Genomic DNA, 18,468 nt, shown 5'->3' with positions numbered 1-18,468 from the left:
TATGTGTTTTTTTTTCAGTCTATATAAGCTGTAGATGGTTCTTTGCTGAGCCATTGTGTACTCTCTCACTCACACACACACACATAAAACAATTCCCTGCTTGTCTAAGAAAGGTAATTCAGGTAATACCTGCAATAACTATAGACACATTTCATTTTAAATTACCTTTTTAATCATTGTATATTATTTGTTTAAGTAACAGTCAGATTTCACGTGAACACCTAACTTAAGTGATGCATACAAGTAGCTCCTGTAATTACAGTTACTACAGTAAATGAGCACACTTGTACACATCTGTGTGTGGGAAAACCAGGCCACGCTAGTGAAAATCACAGCTGAATATGTGAGAGATAAATTCTGTGTGTATGTGTGTGTGTGTGGTTCTATCTCCCGTCTCCTCCCTCCACCACGCACAGACAGGTGATTAATAAACATTAAACAATCCCTCCTCTCTCAAACACACCGGAATCTGACGGGAAGAGCAGCATATGTTTGCCTGCAGGCGCAGAGAGAGATGGAGCGCAGCCCCGCTGAGTGTCAGATAGAGGGAGAGAGCAGGGTAGAGGGTGAGGAGGAGGAGGAGGGAGAGTGGTTAGGTTACAGGGAGGGAGATGAAGGGATGGAGGCAGAGAGGGAGGAGGGGATGGTTGACACAGGAGGGTAATGAGATGGGAGGAGAGAAGAGGAGATAGGGCTGGTATGCACATGTATGTGTGCAGTCCCAGGATAGAGCGTAATATCTGTGTGGAGTATATCTCTTTCCTGTTTAAATAAAGTGAAAGAGCACGGGGTAGAGGTCAGACGTGGCAACAATGCTCGGAGCAGATAGTTTGAGGAGGTGTGTTAGGCACTGGGTGGCGCACCAGATGCCATCAACTCCGTGGGGCCTTGCTAACGCCTGAGAGGGGCCCTCGTTTTCTAGAGAGATCCCTTTTTTTGTGCACACGGAAGGTTTGACAGGCAAGGCAAAGCCAGCATTCAGGCTTGCTCCAGTTCAATCAGAAGTTACATCAGCAGTTGATTCATTGATTTGCTGGAAATGAATCCATCCATCCATCCATTATCTACCGCTTTATCCTCCACCAGAGGGTCGCGGGGGGTGCTATGCCTATTTCAGCAGACATTGGGGGATAGGCGGGGTACACCCTGGACAGTTCGCCAGTCCATCACAGGGCCACATATAGAGACTTTAAGGGAAAAACATTATTCTGCCTTCGCACTGTTGTCTACAGAATTCGTCTCTTCATGTTTTCGCTGGACTGTGGGAGGAAGCCGGAGAACCCGGAGAAAACCCACGCACACACGGGGAGAACATGCAAACTCCTTGCAGAAAGACCCTTGTTCTGAAGTTGTTCCAAACGCAGCTCGAACCCAGGAACCCGGGTCTTCTTGCTGCAAAGGCAAGAGTGCTAACCACTACACCAGGAAATGAATCAAGAAGAAGAAAAAAAAAGCAAAACTATGCAAGTTTGGTCACTTTCCCACCTTTTTCTCTACAGAGCCCACCCCTCCTGTCCCCTCTCCTGGCCATGTGCATTTATTTTCAACGGAGCCAAGCTGTGGAGCCATATCCATGCCTTTCAGCATCTATTTTCCATGCTTTTCGACATTCAGAAAATGTGTGGCCCCTCATTCTGTCAGACAGTCTTTTCCTCTTCCTCACTTACTACATACACACACTTAGGGGAGTGTGTGTATGTAGTAGTGCTTGCATGACTTCTAACTTCCTGATTCTGAGGACTCTGGGTCAGTGGCAGGAGTGGAGATAGCTCCCTATCTTCGCACAACAGGACATTTAACCATCACAATGATTCCTGTTAAATTATGGTACAAATCCTGCATAATTCCACTTTAAAGGGAGCCATGCGGCAAAGTATTGGCTTGCACTGTTGCGTCACAGCGAGAAGGTCACTGATCTGAATCCCATTTGGAGCGAGGGCCTTTCTGTGTGGAGTTTGGATGTTCTTCTCGTGCTATTCCAGTTTCCTCTCACAGTCCAAACCATGCAGCGCTTAATTGGACACTAAACTGACCATAGGAGTGTTGTGGTTCTTTGTCTCTATATGTTGGTCCTATGATGGACCGTTGACCTGTCCAGGGTGTTCCCTGCCCTTTGCCCTATGTCAGCTGGGTTTGCCTCCAGCTTCCCCATGACCCTCATGTGAGTCATAAAAGTCTCACACTGCAATTTTCTTTTTATAATCATCTGACATTGTTATGAACTCAACAATTCACTCAGTCAATCAATCAATCACAGACCAGAGAATAATCAATAATGAACTAAAGTGTAAGTTAGACCTGGTCACAACCTTTACTGTTGAAGAGTGGACAGACTTTGCCTGCAGTAATCAATTAAAATATTATGATCAATGCAATAAAAGCTGAATTTTAAGCTAAAGGTGGTGTTATGTTTTGGTCGTTTTAGATTAAAACATAAAAACAGTCATAAAACCCAGGTGCTCAGTTCTTAATTCTTTAATAATATATTACATTTATGCCGTAATACAATAATAATAATAATAATAATAACAACAACAGTAATAACATTAATAATAAACTGACACAGAAAGTACAAAATGATTTGCGTTTTGTTTTTTTTGTTTTTAAGTTACCAGCACGTCGTACTTCAAAATAAAACAAATCTCCTTTAGCTGCCACTTTGACTCCTCCCCCTGACCCTCACTGCCAGTTTCCCCAGAGAACTCCATTTCCCATGACCCCCTGCTACAAATAACCACACATGGAAGTTTATGCTCGTCCAATCAGGTGGCGTTAAAAGTCCCGCAAAACTCTCCAGAGGAGCAGAGAGCAGGTTGTTCTCTCAGATATGGCTTACGATGTTTCCCAAGGTGAGTTTGGTCCAAAAAAAAGTGTAAGTGCATGTGAATGTGTTTGTGTGTGTGTGTGTGTAGGTAAAGGTAAGGATGAGAGTATAGGGCTGGGTATTGTTAACACATTTCCATACAGTATCCATGTTATGAAGTCCATTTTCACCAAAGTATCGCACATTACGGTAAAATCCTTTAGTTTTAGTGCACTTTAGATCTTCTCTACATCCATTCATTAAACAAGCACCACCATGTCACAGAAGTCATGAAATTTGATACCCAGCCCAGTATTTGATTGATACACCAGAAGTATTGAAGTTGGATGCCCAGCCCTACTTGAGTATATAAAATGGGGTAAACAAAAACCATAAATGACTGCCATGTGTAGGAACTCGTCCTGAAGATTTTTGTCATTTTGTCGACGCCATTGTGACACAAACCAGCTACTGAGAAGAAGAAGAAGAAGAAGAAGAGGTCCATGCGTCGTTTGGAGTGAGGTGGTTGTGGACACATACAGTATTACAGTACAGATATCATCATAATCCCCACCTCCTTGATGTGAGGGGTCTCTGAGAGGTAAAAAGTCTCAAGTTTTTATCCTGAGGGCAAAGGTCAAAGACACAGAGGGGCACATGTAAGTCTCTTTCCCCCCTCCCCCTCTCTTTTTCCTCTTCCTCTCTGCCTCTCATCCATCCATCCACGTCACCCCACTTTTGTTTGTTCTTCCTCTATTTGCGGTGCTTCATCTCCTTGTCATGGTGGCTCTTCCCTCCACCTTCTCCTTTGTCCAGCATTTTGATGGCCTCGATCAGGTAGCTCTGGAAGGCGGAGAGTGCGGCGCAGATGGCGGGGCCTCCGAAGCCGTGGGTGAGCAGGCTGAAGTGGGTGAGGCTTCCCTGGACTCCAGGCTCCAGACACGGGGTGGGTCGACTGCCACCTAGCGGGGAACGGTCCTGGGACATGAGGTCCACAAACTCCTTACACACTTCCCTGAGAGGAAACAAGAGGTTGCATTTGTTTAGTATTTATTATTCGAGAGGTTTGTGGCTCACACTGAGGCTCAGGTTCAGTTTTATATCAAAATGATTCAAGTACGTTTTTCAGAAAAATAAGGCTGAATTCCAATTCCTTGCTTAACCCTCAATCTTAACCCTCAATCTCAAAAATGTGCGCTCCCTCTAGTGCAAGTGCTGTCCCGATTCTCAGAAAAATTAAGTTGAGGTGTGAGTTTAAGGGCTGTATCGCCCTCAATATTGAGATTTTCCGAGACCACCCTTGGGAGCAAGGGCTACCCAGAATGCATTGCGTGTTTTGACATAACAAAGATGGCGCTGAAAGCAGCGAAACGAGTCTGCTACAAATTAAGTATTTTCTTTGTTAATAGAGAAATAAAAAATGATGAAAACCATTGTATTATCTTACTTTAGGCCCATATTATGGATTACTGACGTCATTGTTGCGTAACATTTATTTTTATTTTACGATCTTTTGTCAATAGCCGGCCGGTGCGCACAAGCGATGGTTTGCTATGGTTTACTTTTCAATAAGCCGTGGTGTGTGGTAACTGTCAGCTGAATATGTCCGTGGTTGTGGTATTTGTATGAGTATCATCTTATAACTAACTGACAACCTAATAACTTGACTGACAAACGGATCGTAATAAATAATCCTGACGTAAATGTGTTATTCTTCTTCTTTTTTAAACCCTTTTTTAACCCGGGATTCAACTATTTTTTTTGACCAGTGGGTAAAAGTTGTGACATTGAGATCGGTGGTGGGCACAAAAAAAGAGAACGATTATTAAAGGTGCCATATGTAAGAATGTGGCCAAAAACGGTTACTACATTCAAATTCAAAATACCGAGGTCTTTTAGATTTTGTTTTCTGACTCAACTGGCAACCCGTGGTTGCTCGGCAGCTGAGACTCTACTGACTGCAATGATTGGTAGACGGCGGTAGGTGGCGCCACATGACGCCAAAACATGATTTGCAAATATTTTGTCTGTACTGTTGTTGTTAGTGAGTTCAGTTTGTTATATGAACATTATTCCTGAGTCTCTGTGACATATTAGGAGGATTTTATGGCCAGTTGCTTTAGATTTATTACATAATGCACCTTTAATCGATTACTAAATGAATCAACTATTTTGATAATCGGTTTATTATCAAAACAAGATTTCTGATCGTTTTAGCCTCTATTTTCTGCTTTCTTTTCTCCAGATAACAAAGAAATCATTTGTGGACAAAACAAGACATTTGAGTACATCATCATTTCCAGGTTCAAAAATGTTGAACACTGATCAACATTTTTTTTAAACACATTAAACATTTTTTATACAGCAAACAATTATTCTATTAATCGAGAAAATAATCGACAGATTATTCGATTATGAAAAATAAGCATTAGTTGCAGCTCTAGCCTGAAATAATCAGTGCTCGGACGGTGAGACTCACTTGGTGGCGAGCAGCATGCTGCGCCGTGTTGGGAGCTGCTCTGGTTCGCTCTGCCTGCACAGATACTCAGCTGTGGCTCTGGCTGGAAACTCTGTCTCGCACACGTAACCAAAGTCCCGCGCCAGATGGACAGCCTCACCTGAGGAGCAGGAGGAAGAGGAGAGTGAAGCAAAAACAAGTACAAAAACACACTCTTTTCTCCATTAGCTAAAGGGGAAAGCAGCTACTGTTGTACTTCTGTGTGTTTTTCAGGGGTCACTTGGTCAACATTACAGTAATTATCCACGTAAATGGGGTTTAAGTGACGCACAATCGCCGGGTCAGTTCAGGTCAGGGTCAAGAGAGACTCTGCAGCCGTTTTTCTCACTTTTGCTGCTCAAACAGTTCACTGCACTTTGGCTTTATGAGGCAGCAGCAGCACCTTGTGTGTATGTGCACACAAAAGCATCAGTTATGACTGTTTATTCATGTCTGTTCATGTGAGGATATTTCAATGTGAATATGTGCCTCAATCTGTCAGGATACATGCAGGTCACTGTGGCTGTGTGTGTGTGTGTGCGTTTGTGTGCGTGAGTGTGTGTGTGTGTGGGTGTGTTTGTGTGTGTGTGTGTGTGTGTGTGTGTGTGTGTGTGTGTGTGTGTGTGTGTGTGTGTGTGTGTGTGTGTGTGTGTGTGTGTGTGTGTGTGTGTGTGTGTGTGTGTGTGTTCTTGTACTTGCAGCATACTGAGGGACCAGTGAGGGTTTTTAACCAACAAAGTTTTACAGAGTGAAGACATTTTGGCCGGTCCTCACTTTGTTTTCATTGAAATCACTTCCTTAGGTTGCTTGTCATGCTATACTCAATTTGTAAAAAAAAAAAAAAAAATCTAATTTTGGACGACATAGTATAGTATAGACTTTTTTGTCAAATTTTGGACCAACATTTTTTTTCAATTTTTTTTCAACTTTTGGATGACATAGTATAGTAAGACGTTTTTGTCAAATTTTGAGTCAAATTTTTTTTTCAAATTTTGGATGACATAGTATAGTATGACATTTTTGGTCAAATTTTTTTTTTAATTTTGGTAGACATAGTAGTACAAGTATGATGTTTTTGTAAAATGTTTAACCAAAAATTAAAAAAAAAAACAAAATCGAAAATGTTTTCAAGCCCTTTTTGCTCTGGGGCTCCACCTACAAACATTTTATGGTACTGCAACCAGTAGTTCTTTGTATATGTCATTCATGAAGTAGATATTTGTAATTGTGTTGATTTATAAAGTGGAAATGCTGGTCCTCACTTTGTCAGCAACCCAGTCCTCAGTATGCAGCAAGTACAAGAATGTGTGTGTGTCTGTGTGCGTGAGTGTGTGTGTGTATGTGTGTGTGTGTGTGTGTGTGTGTGTGTGCGTGTGTGTGTGTGTGTTTGTGTGTGTGTGTGTGTGTGTGTGTGTGTGTGTGTGTGTGTGTGTGTGTGTGTGTGTGTGTGTGTGTGTGTGTGTGTGTGTGTGTGTGTGTGTGTGTGTGTGTGCGTTTGTGTGTGTGCGTTTCCCTACCCTCCACTAGAGATGTTAGGAGAGTGACGTTGGCTGCCTTGCGTCGCCCGGCGGGCAGGTTGAGGCCAATCTTCTCCAGACGCTCTCTCAGACAGCGGCCACCATTCTTTGACTTCGCCCTGGGGGGGGAGGAGACAGAGAGAGCACTTTTTAGGAGATGCTCCTGAGTGTGAGTGTGAGTGTGTGCATTTACTTGTATTTGTTGCCTCTTCAGGACCTTTTTCTGGCATAAACACTGACCTTGTCAGGACCCGTAGTCCACAATGAAACTAAAACCTGGTCCTAATGAAGCAGAACCTAATTTCTGAGGATCTGGTAATGTTTCGGGCTAAGATTTGTGATTGTGGTTAGGTTAAGGTTAGGCATTAACTGGTTATGGTTAGAGATAATGCAGTGTTTAGACCGTCCAGATGAATGTAAGTCCATGCAGTGTCCTAAGACAAATAGCTGTGTGAACCTGTGCCCAGGGTGCGTTTGACTTTATTGGTTTTGCTGTGGTGTATTTGTGTGTGCGTTTGTGTTTCTAGATCATGTCTGTGGTAAAGAACTTGTGTGTGTGTGTGTGTGTGTGTGTGTGTTCTTGTACTTGTGGCATACTGAGGACCAGTGAGGGTTTTTAACCAACAAAGTGAGGTAATTTTTACGGCGTGAGGACATTTTGGCCGGTCCTCACTTTGTTTTCATTGAAATCACTTCCTTAGGTTGCTATAACATGCTATTCTCAATTTGTCAAAACATTTGTCAAATTTTGGACCAAAAAAAATAAGTCCTAGTCCCAGCCCTTTTTGCTCTGGGGCTATACCTGCAGACATTTTATGGTACTGCAATCAGTAGTTCTTTGTAGATGTCATTCATGAAGTAGATATTTGTAATTGTGTTGATTTATAAAGTGGAAATGCTGGTCCTCACTTTGTCAGCAACCCAGTCCTCGGTATGCAGCAAGTACAAGAATATGTGTGTGTGTGTGTGTGTGTGTGTGTGTGTGTGTGTGTGTGTGTGTGTGTGTGTGTGTGTGTGTGTGTGTGTGTGTGTGTGTGTGTGTGTGTGAGAGAGAGAGAGAGAAAGAGAGGCTAACTTCTCCCTATGTCCCCTGTCAGAACTAATGGCGTCTTGTATTTATTTCTTTATTTTGCTTTCATCCCTGATGTATTACTTGTGTCTTCCTTGTCTACTCTCATCCAGTCATCTTCATTTACCATTTCTAAGAAACATTCTTGACATTCGATGGACCCACAGCAGTGAGAGACGAAATAGCCCTTTTATTAATTCCTGCATTAGAAACCTTACTTTAAGGCCCACTGTGTAATATTTTAGGATGTTTTCTTGGCAGAAATTGAATATAATACTAAGTATGTTTTTACAAGTGTATAATCACTTTAAAATTTAAATAATTTTGCTTTTGCGACCTTAATATAAGCCTACCGTAGTTTCTTCAAGCTTTCGGTAAAGGGAGGGGAGCGCAGACAATTATTCCGTTTATTGCAATCTGCAGTCTCACCTTCAGATGTCACTATTTTTTTACACGACTGTACTTTAAGTCAGAATACAGTTGTATTCTCAATTATACATGTACATGTATGTATACATGTAAATCTTACTTTCAGCCACACTCTATTACAGTAATATGCCAAATAACTGAAGAGAATAAAAGTACAATGTAGTGGGTGATATCGAAGGGATTATTATTCATAGTATGCATTTATTTTTCTTAAATGTCTTTTAATTACCCTAACCCTTAAAGTACTTTAGCCTTTGACAACCAGTCATAAAACCCTGAGGCTGTGATTCATTAAACCACATTGCTTCTCTTGTGATTTAGTCCGATGACGCACACTGGGTCCTTAGCACTGGGCCTTTGGTTAAAAGCTAAGATCTAAAACACAATAACGTCAGTCAGAAGTGGTTTATAACTATACATTTGGTTGTTAGTGCTTCATAAAGATGTTAAAGCTGCCATATTATGTAAGAATGTGGCCAAATACAGTTACTACATTCAAATTCAAAATACAGAGGTCTTTTAGGTTTCGTTTTCTGACGTAACTGGCAACCCATGGTTGCTCTGCAGCTGAGACTCTACTGACTGCAACGATTGGTAGACGGCGGTAGGTGGCACCACATGCCAAAACATGATTTGCAGTCTGCAAAATATATTTTTTAATGCAAATATTTTGTCTGTACTGTTGTTGTTGGTGAGTTCAGTTTGTTATATGAACATTATTCCTGAGTCTCTGTGACATATTAGGAGGATTTGATGGCCAGTTGCTTTAGATTTATTACAAAATGCACATTTAATTCAAACTAAAGTAAGCAAGTTGTCTGAAATTTTAGCTCGTATGAACATATTTCATTGAGATATTATCAACCAAAGTATGAAAACATTTAATTAGGTAACACTTCGATAAATGAAGTTCATACAAGTTGCCTTTTAAAGCTTGAATTAACTTAATTCCAGTGTAGGAACCTTTATTAGGTCCAAAAAAAAAACTATACAGATATTAGAAGAGTCCAGAATCAAAAAGGCAAACAACTCATTTAAGACACATTTTTGTATCGACTTCAGATCCTCGCTCTCTAGAACAACATCACACTCCCTCGTTCCCTCCATCCTCTTCTCACCTGCGGAGGACTCCGCCCAGCAGAGACGCGTTGAGGCACTCAGGTGGAGAAAGGCGGCGCTGCACCTCCCCGACCGTCACTTTGTACTTGGAGGTGGAGCTGAGCAGGGACAGACGACCCGGGACAGAACAGAACACCTCGGCTGGGTTGGAAACGCAGCCCATACTGAGACCCTCCTTACATAGGGACAAGGCCGACAAGGACGAACCGTTCAGCTTGGACGGGATAGGAACTGGGAATGAGAAGAAAAGTTTTAACTTATTTATACACAAACAACACAATATACTCAGACAGGACGGGCAGTGACAACAACAGCACACACAGACAAACAAAAGAGGTAAACGATGAATAAAGATCATCAATCCTAAACGTGACAATAGTGCTGTGTGAATGACTGTGTGACAGCGAGCTCCTCCTCTCCTCACTAATCTATGCAGCGTAATCTTCTCCCCTGCGTCTACAGCTCTAAATCCGGAGCGCTGCTTGTTGATTCTGTTGCCTAAAACTGCAGCTTGTTTCATTACAGTTGTGCATTTTCAAATAGCTTCATTTCACACCTACAAGAGCTCAATTTGCACTCACTCTCTCTGCACTACGTGAAACTTTTAAGGCTGATCTGTGTGTAATTGTGCATCAACTGCTAACTTGCAGCAAGGTTTTAAAAACAGATGTGAGAGTTGGCAGAGAGATCTGACCCTGATTATCTTTGCTGTGTTTTGATGAGATTACCCCCGGATTCATCCAGTACCACATATTTATATGTTTGTATATTTCGTTTTTGGAACAGATTACCTATTGGTTTAAAGTTAGTTTTATTTATTTATTTTTTAAATACATAACATTTAATATTTTTTCAGGACTATGTGCTATCACTGTGGCCAATATTTTACACTGAATACATTCCTATTTAACGTAATCATGCTGAAGCTTTTATTGTTATTTTATTGAATTTACTAAGCTTTTTTGGGAAAAAATGTAAAAAGAAAATAGATATTACTTTAATTCTTCAATTGGTAACGCCTAAATTAAGTTCATTCAAAATAAAATTTACCAAGTTATGTGAGGAGAACATGTGTACTTTAGTTTGAATGTACTTTTAAGAGGTTTGTAAACCATTTTCCTTTTACAGTGTAAGTTTTTGGTTTTTAATTTAATTCTCCCATTGAACGGAGTTTGTTTAAACTCAAAAGAAAGTAAAAAATTACCTATTAAAAATCTGAATACAGTGTCCTAACAAGCAGTGTTTATGTTTTAAACACCTGGACAGTTCCGAGTAATTGTGTGTGAAAATGTGCTGCTGATACTGCTGCATATTCTTTTTGAATATTTGATGCTAACACTAAAAAATGAGGTGCTGTGATAGGCTGTCGACCCGCCTCTCATTAACTCCAATTTAACCCCAGATCAGATGTAAACAGTGAATAAATGTACACCCCCAAAAATGACTTAACCTTAAACCTAGAATCAGCCAGTCTATGAGTGCAAAAGAGAACATTTTGGACACTTTAGTTTAGCTCAAAGGTCCAGTGTGTAAGAATTAGTGACATCTATTGGTGAGACTGCAGATTGCAACAAATCTCCAAAACTCCTCCTCTCACCCTTCCCTTTCCCTACAGCAGGGGTTCTCAAAGTTTTGATACCTGAGGGCCAATTTAGGAACCCAACATTGGACTGAGGGCCGCCAAAGGAAAAAAGACAGAAATAAATCCCATTTGTAATCATTTTAATGACCAGATTGCAGTTCTACAGTTTAGCTTTAAGTAATATAAGCGTTAATATAATGTAATTTAAGCATTAATATAATAACGCTTTATAATTTACTGGGTAATTACCCAGTATTTTGGCCATTGTTCTTACTTTCTAATTACAGGTTAATACTAAGTAACACATTTCTGTTACCATATATTTACTGGGTAAATAGCTAGTAATTGGGGGCTGTAGCTACCTGCTTATTACCAGCTTATTACCCAATAATACACTAAAATTCACCATATAGAAACCAGGTAAATACCCAGTATTTTTGTTTACACTTATTGGTCTGTATCCAGTAATGTCCAATAAACATTTAACAAGCTTAGTACCTCCTGGATTAAAACTATCAACTGTAATTCACTGCGGGCCGCACTTTGAGAACTCATGCCCTAGAGCATCAGGGAACTACATACGGATCCCTTTACAGACCAAAAAGGATGACGTTCCTCGTTTATTTTCATAGTAAGCTACACCAATTCAGAATGTGAAAAACATGCCCCTTAAGTCGTGCGTGTGTTCGTGTGTGTGTGTGTTCTTGTACTTGCTGTATACTGAGGACCAGTGAGGGTTTTTAACCAACAAAGTGAGGACATTTTGGCCGGTCCTCACTTTGTTTTCATTGAAATCACTTCCATAGGTTGTAAACATGCTATACCCTGTTTTTTTAACAGAGATCCTAAATTTGGTACAAAACCCAGTTCCACCTGCAGACATTTTATGGTACTGCACCCAGTCGTTCTTTATAGATGTCATTTATGAAATAGATATTTGTAATTGTGTTGATTTATAGTGGAAATGGTGGTCCTCAGTATGCTGCGAGTACAAGAATGTGTGTGTGTGTGTGTGTGTGTGTGTGTGTGTGTGTGTGTGTGTGTGTGTGTGTGTGTGTGTGTGTGTGTGTGTGTGTGTGTGTGTGTGTGTGTGTGTGTGTGTGTGTGTGTGTGTGTGTGTGTCCTCACAGCAACGATTCCCCAACATACTGATAAGAGAAATCTCCTAAAATCCAATTGCTGACAATCACAGCCAGTGGATGAAACAGTATTGAGGACAGTTTCCTCTCTGTTGACCCCTCCCTCTCTTTTCTCTCCCTCTCTAATCATCTCTCTTCTCCCCCCATCTCTTTCTTTCTTTCTGTTTTCTTCTCCTTTTTGGCTTTTCTTATTCACAATGGCTGTTTTGTTTCTCCTTGCTGCCGCTGTGCCAGAGAAGACTCTCACTGTGGTGACTGATCACTTTCTAAACGTGTGTCAAACAAGTGGTATCTCTGTTTGTCTGTCTTTGGAATCAGCACATACACTGAGCTTCTTCTTCCTCTGGGACTTGATTCAGGAGGATTACATCTCTGTTATTGTGAAAACTTTATGGCACCGAGACGTCAGAACCAGTCAGATGAATATGTTGAATTAGAACTGTGGAGTTTCTATACCAAAGACAGGTTTTCAATTATTTTCACTCAATAATGAAGAAAATGCATAAGGAAAAATAAATAAAAGCAATTTGTTTCTTTTTTTTAATGCACCACTACACTCCAGCAGACTGTCTGTACCAAGGGGGTTTGGCTGAGTGAGATTTTCACACTATCACAGCGCACCAGCTTCAAATCCAACTTGAGTTTTCTAATCGTGCCCCTGTGTTTTCTGCCGCTCACACTCCACTGTTATTAGAGCCGTCATATATATACATATATATATATATATATATATACAACTCCTCTTTTATCGTCTTCCTCTTTCCTTTTATGCCTTGGCCCACTTCCCTCTCTCTCCTCTCAACTCTAATCCTTCTCTTTTTCACTCACACACACACGCACACACACACACTCTCTCTCTCTCTCTCTCTCTCTCTCTCTCTCTCTCTCTCTCTCTCTCTCTCTCTCTCTCTCCCTCTCTCTCCCTCTCTCTCTCTCTCTCATATGACCATGAACAGTTCATTAAGAATGTGTGCCTTTGGGGTGAAGTCTGCAGCTGAGTGTTAGAGGACTTCTTGACTTCAAATGAAATAGCAAAACAGAATTATTTATAGTGTGTGTGTGTGTGCGTGTGTGCGTGTGTGCGTGTGCGTGTGTGTGTGCGTGTGTGCAACAGAAAGCGAGAGAGTGAGACTGGTGTTGGAGTGCCCCTTAACACAAAACCCCCTTCAGCACATATAGCACAATTATATAGGTGCACACAAATGCACACACACACACACACACTTCTTCTCCTCTCTCTCTCTCTCTCGCTCACACACACACACACACTTCTTCTCCTCTCTCTCTCTCTCTCGCTCACACACACACACACAGAGACACACACAGAGCACTCTCTCCCACCTCTTACCTTTTTTAATGACAGAGTGGTCGAGGATGCCCAGGGCCGATCCTTCCTCCATTCCCTGTGTCAGACAGACAGATAGACAGTCAGACGGTCACTATCATTTATCAATGGACACACACACACACACTTTCTCTGAGGCCAAACCAAGATAGAGGTCCAACATTTAGTTTTCTCTCTCTCTCTCACAGACACACACATAAACACAGTGAATATGAGTCCTCTCCATATCCACGTAAAAAACTATGTTCCTCAAGTCAAATTAAATGTCATTGTTTAATTTCATACACAACTTGACATAAATCGTGTAAGTGCAAGTTGTTCTAAATTCTAAAAATGTTTTTGTGTTATTCACTGGCTTAAGTTTGCTTAACTCAATGACTTTTTGTTTGAATTAACTTAATTCATTGAGGTGTTATACCATTTTGTTTTTCCAGCTTCAGAGCTAAAATCATAGCACCAAAAATAAAATTCAAAAAATTCAAAAAAATATATATAAATTACAAATATTTAACTTTTATTTGAAAAAAAATGTTTTACACCCATATATATATATACATATATATATATATATATATGTTCATTTTTTTAATATATATATATTGAATGATATTCTCATAAAAAACAGGCGCTGACTGAATTAAAACCATTCCATTTCATTTGATCTTTTAATTCTCCCGGAATAAAAGCGTCTCCTCTCGGATGTCTCTCCTTTGTGCTGAATTTATAAGAGGCTTCAGACGCGCAGGATATAATCCATTAATCAAATAAAGGTCCTTGTCAGGTGGGAGCGTTTAACAGCAACATGCCCGCGCGCTGACTCTTCGCCTGGCGCTGATGCTGCTGCTGCGTTTCTTTTCTATTAATGACCATAAACATCAATTGGTCTCGGTGTGTGTGTGAGTGTGTGTTTGTCTGTTTTCTGCGAGGAGGCAACAACAGCGTCTGCAGCTGCACCTGCTGCTGCTGCTGCTGCTGCTGCAGGGAGGCTGAGGCTGCAGCTCAATAAACCATAGAAACTATTCTTCTCTAGAAAAATCAAAAAGGAAAAAAAAAAAAAAGCTGTGGAATCACTTTGTCTTTGTGCGAGACACCGGATAACACCGAGGTTAACAGTGTGGGTGCACGAATGAATAATACATTGGCGTATAACCAAATAAGCACCACTTTTGTTGTTATTTTCTTTCAATACAATTGTATTAATTCATTTATTGGCTATAGAAATCGCAACGATGCTGCCTCATATCAACATTTTCGTTACCTTTAATTTTTTTTGTGGCAAAAAGAGCATTATAAAATGAAAATGTTAATGAAAAATTATAGAAAAAGAAACTGTTATTGGTAATAACAATAATAATAAATAAAACACACAATTATATTTCTATGGAAACTAATATTCCAGATATTTAATATTATTTTGTTCTAATTTATCTCCTTTATGGTCATTAACAGCAAAAGTGCTCGTGGGATTATTATTTTTTTTTTTAAATACGTTTTCAAAATAGCCTGAAGGCCTGATTGTGGTAATTAAAAAATAAAAAATGGAAACATAGCCTAATATTAGGTATTAATGAAAAAAATAACAGAGCACATTTTTATTAAATTGCGATATTTTGTGAAGTGTTCAGTCAATTAAGTAAAGTATTAAGTAAATATTGTAAATGACCTCGAGGCCTTGATGCGGCGTTTATGTTCTAGACATAACAGGTGTTTTCAACATCTTGTTCATAATAATGGATTATTATAAAATCATATAAAATATATTTTAAAAAATTTATAAAATCATCGGGAAAAAGTAAGGGATATGTTTTGCATGATTGCTTGGATGAAGTGCCGAGTGACTTTTACGCACGCACTTTGCTTCAGCGGGAGGGGAAAAATATAAACAAAACAAAAAAACAAATCTCCAGTCACCTGCAGATCCTCCAGGCCGTGATGTCCCAGGTGCATCCCTAGAGGACCGTCCCCCAGAGCGGCAGCGCCTTCCCCGAGACCGTGGAGCAGCCGGGGCACAGCTGCATACTCCCGCCGGGGGTCGAGGCTCAGAGCCCGGTGAGACTGTGACAGCAGCCCCCCTTCCTCGGAGCGCGACCTCTGCGAGTGCCATGCCGCTTGTTGATGCTGATGGATGGAGTTGATGGAGGGGTAAGGGTCCGACAGGTGGGAATAGGCCGAGTCCTGGCTCTGGGAGTATGACAGGGAAGACTGGGGATAAGGGGGAGGAAAGTACGGAGGCTGGAAGTCAGAGGCCGGGGTGTGGCAGAGCGGGGGAGCCGAGGAGTAGGCGGCCTGGTTCAGGGAGGAGAGCTGGGAGAGGCGCCCACCCGGCGAAGAGCCGCTGAGTCCGTCTGCGCGGTCCTGCGGAGAAGAAGAAAAACATTAGGAAGTTTGTTTTACCAACTCTTTATCAAAAGAACAAAAACGCAATGATTAGGCAGGAAAGAGTCTAAACAAAACTACACAAGCACAAACTTGCTAAAAAAATATTTTACTTGGACACAGAAACATAAATTAATTATGAATTATTTCCATTTTTATAAGATGGTTGCATATAGCAGCAGCTGGAAGTGATGCGCACCGACACGAGACGCCGTTGGCGTCGCCGCTTTAACAGTGTCACAAAGGTCACGGCCACCAAGATGCTGCACAGAGGACAAGGGACAGGTAATGCAGAAGAGGGAGGGAGGGGTTTAATCAACAACAACAACAACACACACACCGACCCACACAACCAGAATAATCACAAAAAAGAAGGTCATTTCTGTCACAAAGAGCAGGAAATAAAATGTGAACTTACTCTATACAAGTCGTAACACTGCGTGAAACCATTTGTTACCTCTTTAGGAGCTCTTTTTTGGCATAAACCCCTGAATTTGTTAGGCCCAGTAGTACTCATGGAGACCAAAACCTGGTCCTAATGAGGCAGAACCTCAAGGTTTGTTTAGGCTGTCCAAATGACATGATATCAATGAATCCTTAAAACGTGTGTGTGTGTGTGTGTGTGTGTGTGTGTGTGTGTGTGTGTGTGTGTGTGTGTGTGTGTGTGTGTGTGTGTGTGTGTGTGTGTGTGTGTGTGTGTGTGTGTGTGTGTGTGTGTATCCTGCTAAAATTGGATTTATTTTAAAAGCTGGGTCACCCGAAATCAATCAATGCTATTGTGGTTGAACTGTGTCCATTATCTGCCACGGCAAAGAGGGCCACTACCATGCAGGTCACACACACACACACACATACACTTACATGCACCACTGTATATATACTGTATATATATATATATACATATACTGTATATGTTTCTACTTTTATCCTAACAAAAGTTACGGTGTTGAGGCTGCATCAGCACCAGGAGGCGCAGACCACCCTGCTGTCGCGCGTCATGGTGAGTGTTCGCAGTGTCTGCTCCACTGTCACCATAGGTCTCACTCGCTGTGACACTGCGCAGACAAAGAGCATCACCCGCTACAGTAAACGCACCGTCAGAGCAGTTCACCCTTTTAACACCGGGAGAGAATCATCCACACGTATCACAGACGCGTTTAACTCCGAGATAAAAACGCACGAAGACAATAATTATCAGTCACTCCAATTATTCTCTCAGGTTGACAGCTGGTGCCACAGGTGTAATAACGCAATCCATTCATTAAATGACTCTCATGATACACTCATTTACAAGAAAAAACATGTTTACCCACTTTTAAAAGTAAATAATACGCATGCTTTTCAAGGTTTGGTCAAACATATTTAATCCTAAAACTCATTACAGATGAAGAGACATGAGGAAAAAGAAGCTGCTTATTAAACTCACCATAGCGGAATAGGTGTGGATTAACATCTGGACCACTGTGATGTCTCCCAAACTTTAAATTCAACACGATGCGCACGGTTCCAACGAGCTGTCACCCAAAAAATATGATTCCCGAGATGTAAAATCCAGGCGGTTTTAACGCTCCATTCAACTCAAAACTTATTGACTTTTCTTTTTCTCGCTGCTCCGTGGAACTATTCACACACAGATGACAAGAAGCCACTGCTGCTGCTGCTGATGATGATGCCAGATACACGCACACGCACACAGAGTCCCGCAGCCTCTCCATGAGCGCACTACTTATAGGTTTTGCGCGCACCCGGCAGAAAGAGGGGAGGGGTCGATAGGGTCCACTTCTCTTAAAGAGATATATTCATCCACTTATCGCTTGTTAATACACGCGCGCGCGCACGCGCACGCACACACACACTGTGCACTTTAATATCTTTTGGCACTATATTTTAACATACTGGCACAGTATTGTACAGCACTCCAGGTTTTACGCACGTTTTACGCAATATTTTGTACACTTTACAATAACGTGCTAAAAACCACCATCCTTATTAATATTATTATTTTTACTATTATTATTATTGTTATTATTATTATTTATAATAATAATAATAATAATAATAATAATAATAAACATTCTCATATTCCCTATAGCTGTAGAAGTTGTGATTAAAGTCGGATTTTACGCACGAACATTCAAGTATTTTTAGCCAAAGATTAGGACTTTTTCTTATTTATTTTTTTACATTTAACAATGTTCCTGAAATTAAATCACTCAAAATCACTCACAAGTTCAATTATCAGCCATTTTAAAACTTATGACACCATTTGCCGAGCTTTAGCCGCTGAAAGAAAGAAATAAGCGATTTATAAGACAGGGAAGAAACTGTGATGTTTTTTTTTACCTGCGAAATATCAGTCTTGGTTCGGGATTTCCAGAGCATGGTGGTAGTGATGATGAGGATGGTGAAGCTCCACCAACTGATGGACTGAACGTGACGCGGTGGATGGATGGATGGAGGCTGAAGGTGCAGGAGATGTGTGAGTTTAGTTTGAGACGATGCAGGAGTTTGTATGGATGAGTCAGAGAGAATAGAGACGCTGTTGGGGAGGGAGGGGGGGGGGGGGGTTCAGACACAGGAGAGGGCGGGAGG

At 41.0% G+C, this 18,468-nt stretch overlaps 1 protein-coding gene across 2 annotated transcripts; it reads right to left on the bottom strand.

The window, feature by feature from the left end:
• Positions 1-3,556: 3,556 nt before the first annotated feature.
• On the bottom strand, positions 3,557-18,258 carry tfap2e (transcription factor AP-2 epsilon; the record flags this gene model as incomplete). 2 transcript variants are annotated; one of them, XM_083899750.1, is made up of 7 exons in its annotated part: positions 3,557-3,818; positions 5,283-5,421; positions 6,818-6,936; positions 9,434-9,665; positions 13,504-13,558; positions 15,412-15,855; positions 18,220-18,258. In XM_083899750.1, 7 exons carry the CDS (start codon positions 18,256-18,258, stop codon positions 3,557-3,559), a joined length of 1,290 nt encoding a protein of 429 aa, XP_083755876.1. The 2 variants fall into 2 exon arrangements, with proteins under 2 accessions (XP_083755876.1, XP_083755877.1); XM_083899751.1 differs by lacking the exon at positions 18,220-18,258 and adding an exon at positions 17,303-17,329.
• Positions 18,259-18,468: the final 210 nt, after the last annotated feature.

This window comes from Microchirus variegatus (genome assembly GCF_963457635.1).
Source record: "Microchirus variegatus genome assembly, chromosome: 13".
NCBI lineage: Eukaryota > Metazoa > Chordata > Actinopteri > Pleuronectiformes > Soleidae > Microchirus > Microchirus variegatus.
Note: the sequence above shows the minus strand (reverse complement) of the source record. Positions and strands in the feature narration are given on the sequence as shown.